The sequence below is a fragment of the Etheostoma spectabile genome, chromosome 9 (assembly GCF_008692095.1).
Source record: "Etheostoma spectabile isolate EspeVRDwgs_2016 chromosome 9, UIUC_Espe_1.0, whole genome shotgun sequence".
Classification (NCBI taxonomy): Eukaryota; Metazoa; Chordata; class Actinopteri; order Perciformes; family Percidae; genus Etheostoma; species Etheostoma spectabile.
In genome coordinates, this window is record NC_045741.1 from 8,514,289 (window position 1) to 8,525,727 (window position 11,439).

Below are 11,439 nucleotides of genomic sequence, written 5' to 3' on the forward strand. Positions count from 1 at the left end.
CCCGTCTCTTTTAATCAGTCTGTTACTGTTGTTGAAAACAAGTGAAGGAGCTTTCCCAGAGAATTTTTTTTTAAATATATCCTAGGCTATGTATTTCAGATCATGTAATCATGTGTTGCAGCTGTATATTTTCCATCTGTGAAGGAAACCCTGTTTTTACATTTAATTTTAATCCCAATCTGTTTTAATAAAAAAGAACTTGTGAAAAATGGCTTTGACCTTAAACTGAACATTTAGCCCACTTTGTAAAAAACTAGAGTTCTATATCGTGTATCGCCATTCAACAAAAAAGTACAGATAGGATTTTTAGTTCTGGACTAGTAGAAGATCTCCAGCACAATATGGATGTGAAAGCAGTTACAAATAGCCTATATACTTATAACTGCCTTATGTTACAATAAAGAAACAAGAAAACCTTAAATAAAGGAAAGTGGATAGATCTAACACAAACTGTCACTCACTTTTTTCTTTTTCCTCAAGGCGACTTTGACGCCGTCGACAGACACCACGATGTTGACTTTTTTCTTCTTGATGTTTTTCACCTTGAACTCATACTGCAGAGAGAAGACAGACAGACAGAGATGTATTTATATTTGGAGGGAACAAGGTAGACCGTGTGACATTGTAACAGCCCCTCAAATGTTTGAAGATGGGTCAGTCATTGTTTGATGTCTGGAGGGAGAAAAAAACCATGATATACAAAACGGACAGACACAGACTATGACAAAAAGAAATGTTCATTTACATATTATACTTTGGGTTGAACAAAGAAATTTGTAACATCCATGTGAACATGTAGTTAATGCCACAATATTCTCTGTGTAAAAGGGGGACAGATGACTGGGGACAATGTTTTCTTTCTTCATCAGAATGTGAGCAGTGAGTGAGTCAGAAATCCAGTTTCTGTAGCTTGTAAAAACATGTAAACAAGAAAGACCTTCAAGATCACCCATGGATACAATGACATCATTTTAAAAATGGTTTCCAGATTATTATTTTTTAACCCTCGTATGGTATTTGGGTCAAATTGACCCATTTCATGTAAATTTTTTCCACCTGAAAAATCAACGGCCTTACCTTATTTCCTGTTATAAACATGTATTTCTGACTCAGTTCAGAAAATTATTCTGGAAATGACCACTTATGTTTTTTCCAAGATAAGAATGATCACATAGTGGAATTTTTAACATGAATTATAACCGTTCTAGTAGAGACTTATTGCATTCCCTAAACATATACAGTATGTTATCTCAATTGTTTGAAATTGAGATGAAGACAATATTTGTTAATAGATTATAAAGTACATCTTTATTTCAGAATTTCTTTTAAAACCCCAAATAAGTCACGGGTCAATTTGACCCGAGGGACACAAGAGGGGCCGGAAAGTGAAGACAACACAAGGGTTAAATCCTGTTTCTTTTCACTAATTCATTCACTAACTTCACTGTTATGTAGTATCTTTTGTACATCCCTGTGATTAGTTCCCAACCTCACAGAGACATTTATAAACTCAACAATTTTTTAAGCCTATACAAATTAGTTGCCACAGCATTTCAGTAGCGATACAAAAAAGCCTATTTTCAATAGCAGTATTTTTCTCAAACAATGTTTTTTTCCCAGTGACAATGTAATATTACAAATATAACAAACAGCCATAGGATCCATTTTTCCTGAATAAAATACCGCGATGAAATGAACAATATTCTGATTAAGGTAGACAGCATCAAAATAGCCATGTTGGGTGTATCAACAATGGCCTTGAATCATATGTCACATCTCACTTATGTAGATGACAAAGGATTTTATCGCACAGTTGAGAATTGGTATACTCCCTCTGGCAGATTCAAAATGATTAATTATTTATAAACACACTGTGGGCTGGGCATTTTATTTTGCATTGTTTATACTTTCAAGATTTAGGAGTGTCAATTTTCCATGACATGGTTTGACAAAAGTCTGAAATATTCTGGTATATAAGATCATGAAACATTGGAAAGATTGTTTGATATTCTTTGTCTCAAAAGGCCGGGAAAAGAAGGCAAGATGGTGTTCTGATTTTTATCTGGATTCCTCCATTATTTTAAATATATAATACAGGTTTTGTTTGTGATTTATACATTTTGCTGGAGACGTCGTATCACATGTGTGTATGGGGCCTTCTGGATCTGAATGATATTAATTTGTGGGTTATTGTCGGCCCATGTGTGCCCAGGGCTTCCCCAATCAAATCACACTATGACCGTCAAAATAGACATTTTAGACTATTACATGCCGAGCATTATATGCCAGCTTTCTGTTCTTGCCCGTTTTTGACAGTGCTTTGACACAATGTAGTCTGCATTCAAAAACTATTTTCCATTTTAATATCAGTTCTAGAAGAACGGAGAAAAGATAAGTTTACTGGATAAACTGAATGACAATACATTTCCATTAAGCAAGGCACTTTAACCTGACCAAGAGCAAGGGTGAGGCCGCTTCGTGACCAACAGCAGAGGAAAAAGTCCACCACTAGAATTACTGTAGGTAAAGAAACATTTAAACACTGAAATATTGAGTTTTCACACGTTCCCACCAAAGAAATATTGCACTAACCGTGAGTAGATTTGTCACAGAAAATGACAAGCGGCCCTGCTGAATGATCATAGCATGGTCGGCGGACCTCTGTCACTGTCAATTTACACACCGCAGATGAGACTGAGACGGTTCCATCGTCTCTTCTCTAATGGAGCTGTGAGCACTGACAACAGCACTGCAGCAGGCAACCACAGTCAATATGGAAACAGTGCTTGCATATCAAATCCATAGCCGGTGTCTTTTATTTCATTGAAGGAATCCTGTGTGTATAAGAGCGGGGATGAATGCAAACAAACATCCAGCTAGTTGACTCCCGACCTCCCTCCCCCACAATCCTCTGCATGCTGAGTGTATTCTGGATGAGTGGGATGTAATTGAGTTGTATGGAACCACCTGTCACGGTAGCCTGGAGAGACATAAGATCCATGTACCGTCTGTATGTCTATTTCTGTGTATCAGCGCTAGATGGTGTTTCCTTCTGGGTGATACATTCATTATGGTTCTGAAATGTGGTCATTAATGCTTCAATACCCTGCCATTTTATCCAGAAAAGCAACTGGAAGGGGCGCCTGGGTAGCTCGCCTGGCAGAGCGCACACCTATATATATATATATATATATATATATATATGTATGTTTACTCCTCAACACGGTGGCCGCGGGTTGGGCTCCGACCTGCAGCCCTTTGCTGCGTGTCATTCCCCCTCTCTCCCCTTGCATGTCTTAAGCTGTCCTATTAATAAAGGTCTAAAATGCCCAAAAAATAAACTTAAAGAAAAGAAGAAAAGCAACTGGAATGAGTCAGAGTCATGAAGCCTTCCACCCTGAGATGCTGCAAGGTGCACCTTGATTGTTCAGATTAAATTCTGGTCTCAGGTATTGATGCTCGTGGGAAATCTGCTAGGTGCAAGGAAGGGAGGAGAAATCAAGACTTAAGACTGCAAGAAAAAGGCAACGGCAGTAAGACAGTGATCTGTTCAGACAAGCTGACAAGTTGGCTCACTTCAAATCCTCCAACAACACTAAAAACAACTTTTAGTTGGCCGATGCCACCAAAGGTTTTCAATTTAAGAAAATTCTTAGTTTCTGGCAGCACTGGTAGCACAATATCGTCTTGGGCGGCGCTATGCACCGGACGGAGCCCTGGTGCCGCTGCAAAATAGCCTTGGGAAGGAACTTGTTGTGGTGGTAGATGTGAACGTTCAAAGGTTGTTATAGTCGTCCATCAGAAACCTCCGATTGGACAGAGAGTCTAGCTAGCGGTCTGGATTCACCCTGCAGAGATCTGAGGAGCAGGTAACCATAGTCCTCATCAATCCACTGGCTAGTGTAGGGGTTAGTCTGTTACTCAGTAGACCGTCCTTTGTTGTGCTCTCTGTGGTGTCACTTTGACATAATTCATATTGACTCGGTTTTCTCTAATTGAGTTGCATTTCAAAAATGTCTGAATCTGCTGACTCTGCTCTTCAGGCTGCACATTATAGGGAGGGGAGGGGAGGGGAGGGGAGGGGAAGGAGGAGAAGCCAACTGAGCAAAGAAGTGAAAGTGAAAGGCGGGAGATTGACAGAGTAGAAAAGAGAGACATATTCATTTTAATGAATATAGGAAAAGTCATTTTCCTTCAGGATGAATAAAGTATCTATCTATCTATCTATCTATCTTTCTCATTCTTTGGCATGTATTTAAATTATAGTCACAATAGTTCAGATTTTTAGCTTTCAACATCAGCAGTTGTTGTGCGACTGATTTACGTGTGCTGCTGTAACACCGTAATTTCCCATTTTTCTTGGGATCAATAAATATCTATCTATCTATCTATCTATCTATCTGGTTGTTGTGCCGTTGACTGGTCATCAGGCTGCAGAGTAAGATAAAAAGAAGAGCATTTGAAATGTGTCGTCTGCTTGCTTGTTGACATGTGGCTGTGTATGAATAGTCCCAATATAACAAAAGATGACAGAGCGCAGAAGTCAGGACCTCGCCGGCATCGCTCTCCAATAAAATCAAGTAAAAGGCACTTTTTTTTTTTAAACAAAGCTGGGCAGGGGCCAACTCAGCTCCTCAACCCTGGATTACAAACTCTGCAGACGGCTGGACAACAGTCCTGACCGGCTGTGTTTTTTGTTTTGTTTTACTTTAACACAAAAAGTGTGAGGTTCGCCAAGGGTTCAATGGGGGATCCATAATTCCACATGTCCCAGAATCTCCCGGGCTTGCTTTGTAAAATTAGAAGTAATTATGCTGAAACTATTAAATAATTACTAAACAAAATATGAATTTGTCAGAAAATCCATCGCTTTTTTTCAAAAGAAAAACAATGCTAGTTCTGACCCTATTATGTGTTAACACTATCTCTTTGCTATCATTTTTTTTGGAGTATTGTATAGATCATATAGTGAAGCCCAATACAGAACTTGGAATCACTTAATACCTCACAATCACTCACAATTACTCACACTCACACACACACACAAACACACACACACACACACACACACACACACACATCAAAGTATGAATGCGATTAATAATAATAATACACATTTTCTACAAGAAAAATGCACAATGTCCATTAAAATGAGGGCATATAGTAAACAGTAACAACACAAACAAGCTTACACAACAAGAGCCAATACAGCAGAAATTATATGATTATATGATTTTCATTTCTGTACTGTATACTCAGGGTTTCTAAAGGTTTCACCAAGTCAAATTTAAGACTTTTTAAGACCTTTTTAAGACCATTATGAATGAAACTGAAGACCTGTTTTCACATCAAAAACAAAGTCAGATGTCAGAGTTCACAAACACTGTCTGAAACTATTTCATTGGCATTTTAGGACTGGTGTCTCGATTGGCTGCAATTTAAGTTGCATGTTGGTCTCATTTGTTGTCGTAATACAGCTGATACAGAAAAAACTACACCACAGAGTTAAAAAAAAGAGTTAAGGAAAATTAAGACCCGTTAAAAACTTTTGGACTTTTTAAGACTCCTGATACGGATGAGAAGGACTTATTGTTCTCTTTAGACTAGTGGACTGTAATAATGATGATGTACCTCCATTCTCTACTACATGTTAGAAAGTGTCGCTGTTTTCTTGCTACAAAGAGAATATGCTGGTAACAGACAGCATATTATTTACTCAACAGCCTGTAGATCCTTTCAACAAATTACAGAAAACGCACACGCACACCCACACATGCATACGCCTTCATAGAACATATTTTCATGAGGTGATATAGAGAAAGCTGCAGCACTTCAAGCCCTACTCTCAAGTTTCACAGTGCATGGATGTTTACGTGTCTGCAAATTATGAGTGGTTTATTAGGTGGGTTGTAATCTGCTGTAATGTTGACTGTGGTATGCCTGATGGATTGCATGATTGACCTCCACGGAGATGATAACAGCAGCAATTGAACAGATTTTATGCGGTGTTTGCAGGGCTGTGTGTATGCAGCATAATGTGACAGAAAGCACTTAACTCAAATAAGTCTGTCAATTTCTGTTTGATATGGCCCCATCATTGAATCCACATCCACCGCACAGCTCACACTCTCCTTACTGCTTTCAGCTTTCATTCCGAGATACAGCAGCAATATGATTTATAATATCACGGCTTCATCTATCTGTATTATATGAGGATGCACTTGCACACTTGCACCACAGAAATGGCGCAAAGGCATTTATTTTATATAACTGGCAAATATTCAGTCTGACTTCTCCCCCAAAAGCAGCACCTCTACATCTGCAGTGTATTTTTTTGTTTAATTAGCACAGATAAGAGCTCACAACACAGTTTAGGTCATTTAGAATAATCCTTAATGTCTCTGCTAGATGATTATGTACCTGAAATGCTATTAAATGTGTCTGTTTGTCAAAACATTTGTCATTTCAGCTGCAGCCTCAATCGGATTGAACCACATTAAGTCCTTTATTTTTCTATAATATTGTAAAGCATTAAAAATAAATACAACCTGAAGAGCATTAGGTTACACAACTCCACAGCTGTTTTCCACCATAAATGGTTTCAGAACACTCTCAATATTCAGCAATTTTTACAACCAACAAAAGAAGGTCCAGTATATTTATGAATGAAAAAAACATTAAGTTTTAAGGTATTGGTGTGTGTGTGTGTGTGTGTGTGTGTGTGTGTGTGTGTGTGTGTGTCATCCTAACAGCCGTTGCTCAGGATCACCTGGACAATATTTTGCGATGTAAGCGTCTAGTGTTTTTATTCAAGATCTCATAAAGTATTATTGCTTCTTTAATGTATTCTATTTTTTGAGTGTTCCTATATCACATTGAGCTACCAACATCAAAAAAAATAATCTTGTAAGTGAATCAGCAGCTCCGATATCATCATATTATGAAACTCTCCCTACTCTTCACACTTTTGTTTCCATCAGGAGTGGCAATTACTACAGCTCGTTTCTACTCCTAAAGGATATCAAATGGGCTTGGAGAAGTAATATGCTGTGGGATTCAGAGCTGAAACTACAACCCCAAAAAACTAATACATGTTCATAATCACGTCAGTAATCCATCAAATAAAGATACCGAACATTTGCCGTTTAAAAGTACATTTTTAAGTTTCTTTTTCTTTTTTACTGCGATATCAGAAATTTGAAGATATCCCATTGGGCTGTGGTAGATTGTGAGACTTTTCATTATTTTGTAGAATTTTCACATTTGGAAACCTGACTGTTCATTTTGGGCTCTGGCCAACACCATCCACAGGAGAAGGCTGTCAAAATCTTTTTAAAAAAAGCTAGCGGACTTACCTAAGGATGTTTTTGTCAAATGACCAGATTAATACAGCAAATATTGACTAATTGAAGTATAAATTACGTCGTTAGAAGCAGCTCAACAGGTAATATTTACTTTTTATATTTGACAATAGAAATTTGCATCTAATAAGGAACACAATAAACCACACAAATGGCCGAGGGTCGCGGGTAAAACTGCTCTCGTGCGATCAGGCGGCTCTGGGTTACAGTTGACAGGATTCGCTTACGTGCGGCAGTTTGGAGACGGACCGCTTCAGTATAGGCAGGGTATTAGCGTACATGTAAACAAAGTGAAATGAAATGAACAGGCTAATCCATCCTGCAAAGAAAAGTCAGGTTATTTGCAGCCACTATTTTCCTGATTAACGGTCCGTTGTTTGCTAAAGGTCCTGTCCTCCTGTTTCCAGTATAATCCATCAATTCTGCAACAAAGACGTCAAAGCGGCGACATAATAGCGTCCTCAGCCCGCTGTGCGATTTCTATTCACATAAATATCAGCCAGGAGGGCACAATGAAAGTCTGCATTTCTGTAGATGACCGCAGTTCATTTGGGGCGGGGAGCAAAATCAAAGATAAAAACACACACACACACACACACACACACACACACACACACACACACACACACACACACCACACACACACACACACACACACACACGTACACTCCTCAATGATTGCGGCAGGGCAGAAGAGACCGTGTCTGCGAGGTAACTTGGTCTGCGCTATTCATCGAGAAAGGCCTTTCTTGTGATTATGGCGTTGTTGCTGTCCAACATTTTTTATAAAATTACCACAGAGCCGCTGGGGGGGTGTCAAGCGGCCAGTCCTCCTCTGTCTGCGCGCAAAAAAGACAGACACACTCGGCCGAAACTCCACTTTGCCCGACACATTCTCACTCCTACTGCGTCAAAAAGTGGCAGGTGCCCTTGAATTCAATTCAGTTCCATTCAATTTCATTTACATAGCGCCAAATCACAACAACCGTTATCTCACAGTGCTTTTCATAAAAGAGCAGGTCTAGACCGTACTCTGTGATGTTATTTACAGAAATCCAACAATTCCCACCAAGAGCAAGCACAAGGCGACAACTTTGCACTTTGGCGTTTGTTATTGACGCAAAAAGTTTCCTTTAGCGTCTAGCCCTTTGGTAATATTTAGACTGTTGGCGTCACTTTTTGACGCCATGGGTTGGGACGTGTGGCACAAGAATGGGAAAAGATGGGGTTAAGTATATTTATGTAGATGATGTAGTTTCAGAGACACGAATGGGACATGAACCCTGGTTGATGGTCTTGTGTTGGTCAACCCATCCACCAACCCAACCAACCTCCTTACTCCTTTTTAATACTACTCGCTACCGTTGTTGCTCTTATTACTTCCTCATCTTACGGCGCCATGGGTGAGCTACTGCTATGCCTGGTGTTTTCCATACAGACGCTAAAGGGCGGTTTTTGCGACGGTATGTGACGTGACAGCAGCCCGGTGCCATTTTAAGCAGCAAGTTTTCTCCCTGGTCAATCAGGAGCACAGATCGTTGAGATCAAGGACATGTCTACTCCAGAGAGAGGAAAAAGAATAAGGAAGGAGGGCGGTAAAGTGTTAAAGACCGAGGAAAGTGACACAAAGATTGAGGAGGAGAGATGGGGGAAGCAGAAGCAGTGATTCAGTGAGAATATGAAGTTTAATTAGCAGTTCAGATCATTATGCTCATAGTTACACAAACTGAAAGTTAAGCTCTCTTAAATGTGTAAACTGTCACGTTGTCATTAAGTGCTTGATGAAGTGAAATGCATGAGGTTTTAACCTTCATAAAGCACCTGAAGTTACTGCTCACACTTAAGACTATTTTCACCCGCATTTCTACAGGAAGAGGATTTCTTTTCCCCCTCTTCTCTCTACATTTCAAATTGCATGCATCATCAATTGTCCAGCCAGTGGAATATTCATTTTAAGGTCGCTGGACTCCCGATAGTCCTTTTACAACCTTCGATCAGTAAGAGGATCTCTGAAAGAGCTAATAATCTGTTACTAAGTTATGGCTTATCTCATATGGCTAACATTGTTACCGAGGGGTATTGAAGCACATCTTTTACTGAACTTGTTGCAATTTCTTTCTTTTTCAACGGACACAACACCCATAAAAGTTGGAGTTCATAAATGTTATAAGCTCTCAACTGTTACATCCCCTTTAGTTTGTGTCAAAATGTCGGTACCTGAGAGTAAGCACAAGCTTATCTGTCTTCGTTGCTTATTGGCAGAGAGCAGAGGTCCAACACACACTTTCAACAACAAGACAATTCAAAGAGCTTTACATGAAACATTAAAGAGCAATTAAAAACGGTCCCGATGAAAATAAAACAGGCTAAAATATAATAATATACAAAATACAATAACAAAAGTTACAGAGAGTAAGAAATTAATAATTACTCAATTTAATAGGTTGTAGGGACGGGATTGGAGAGAGAGGAAGGTTTTTTTATTTTTGTTTAATTTCTGTCAGTGTAAAATATTCAAAATAAATGACAATGTTCTAAGTAAACAGGTTTGGAATTATTTTTACAACTGAAATAATTACGGAAAAAAAGTACCAAAAAAAACGTACCGACAAAAAGTACCGTTGGGTACTGGGAGCCAAATTTCAGGTATTATTCATTTTTTAATTAATTTTTAATCTGTTTATTGATCCCCAATGGGGAAATTATAATTCACACTCTGTGACCACACTTTGTTAGTTATCACACACAGTCCTGAACTACACACACACACATGCTCAGGATCTGTACATGCACTAATGGAGAGATGTCAGAGTGAGTGGGCTGCCAGCCGAACCAGCGCCCTGAGCGGTTAGGGGGGTACGGTGCCTTGCTCAAGAGCACCTGGCAGTGCCCAGGAGGTAAAGTGGCATCTTTCCAGCCAGCAATCCACACTCCCTTCTTCTTGGTCCATACGGGGACTTGAACCAGTGACCCTCCGGTTCCCTACCCAACTCCCTATGGACTGAGCTACTGCCACCCCCCATTGGTTCAGATGTGAAAGTTACCCGACCCTACAGCCTACTGTGGTCACTGGGCACTTGGACCGGCTGTAGACCCACCTCAGAACCATGAAGACCACCAAGACCCAATCAGTGTGACCTTAAATCATGCAGAAAGAGGAGACAGATAATACATCTCACACACTTTGCCCAAGTGAAGAGCCAGAGGGACTGCCAGAGGAAGAAAGGGAAACAATCAGAGCTGTTTGAGGACGCGCCGGGCCTCCACAGCGAGAATATAAAAGGCTCATTCTCTCTGTTCTTCACCAAAAAAGAAACTAGAACACTCCTGTCTTCTTTAGTTCAGTTTTACCCTCCTATTCCACTACATTGTCTACACAAGAAATTCTGTGTTCCTTATTTTATTCTGGATGTTTTCACCTAAATTCCCCTGTGTCGTCACGGTATGAGCAGCAGTGAAGGCTACATTTCATGAAAAATAACACCATACATAGTTAGAAAGTAAGACCTGAGCTATCACCAAAAATAAGGAAAACAACAATGGGTCCTGTCAGTTTCAGCATCCCTGATAACATCATAACCACAAGAGAGAAAATGGTGCAAACAGGAAATGTGTACAGTGGTAAAAGGGCTGTCATTCTTTTGAACAAAAGTCCCAATATCCAATATCATAACAAGGTTATAGCTAACTGTCATGATAAACACTGTTTATTGGCCAGTTCATTTACGGGATTGATCCAGTGCCACTGGAAGATCCGCTGGATGTCCGTCATCTTCTCCTTTCTTTGCGTTGGCATTCTTAACACCGGTTGATTTATATGAGGACTATGGTAAACTGCTCCTTTAGATCTCTGCAGGGTGAATCCAGACAGCTAGCTAGACTATGTGTCCAATCAGATTTTCTGTTGGATGACTAAAACAACATTTGAATGTCCGCGTTCCACCAAAACAAGTTCCTTCCCAAGACTATTTTGCAGCACTTAGCGCCGCCCAAGACGATTGTGATTGGTTTAAAGAGATGCCAATAAACCAGAGCACGTTTTTCTCCCATCCAGGAATGTTGTGTGGATTAGGCAGAC

At 39.7% G+C, this 11,439-nt stretch overlaps 1 protein-coding gene across 2 annotated transcripts in view; it reads right to left on the reverse strand.

Moving 5' to 3' along the window:
• nos1apa (nitric oxide synthase 1 (neuronal) adaptor protein a) overlaps window positions 1–11,439 on the reverse strand; it is a 162,929-nt gene that overhangs the window by 92,674 nt on the left and 58,816 nt on the right. For both annotated transcript variants that reach the window (XM_032525917.1, XM_032525918.1), the window contains exon 3: window positions 462–554. In XM_032525917.1, the coding sequence (XP_032381808.1) occupies window positions 462–554 (93 nt within the window). The remainder of the gene's footprint in view (window positions 1–461; window positions 555–11,439) is intronic.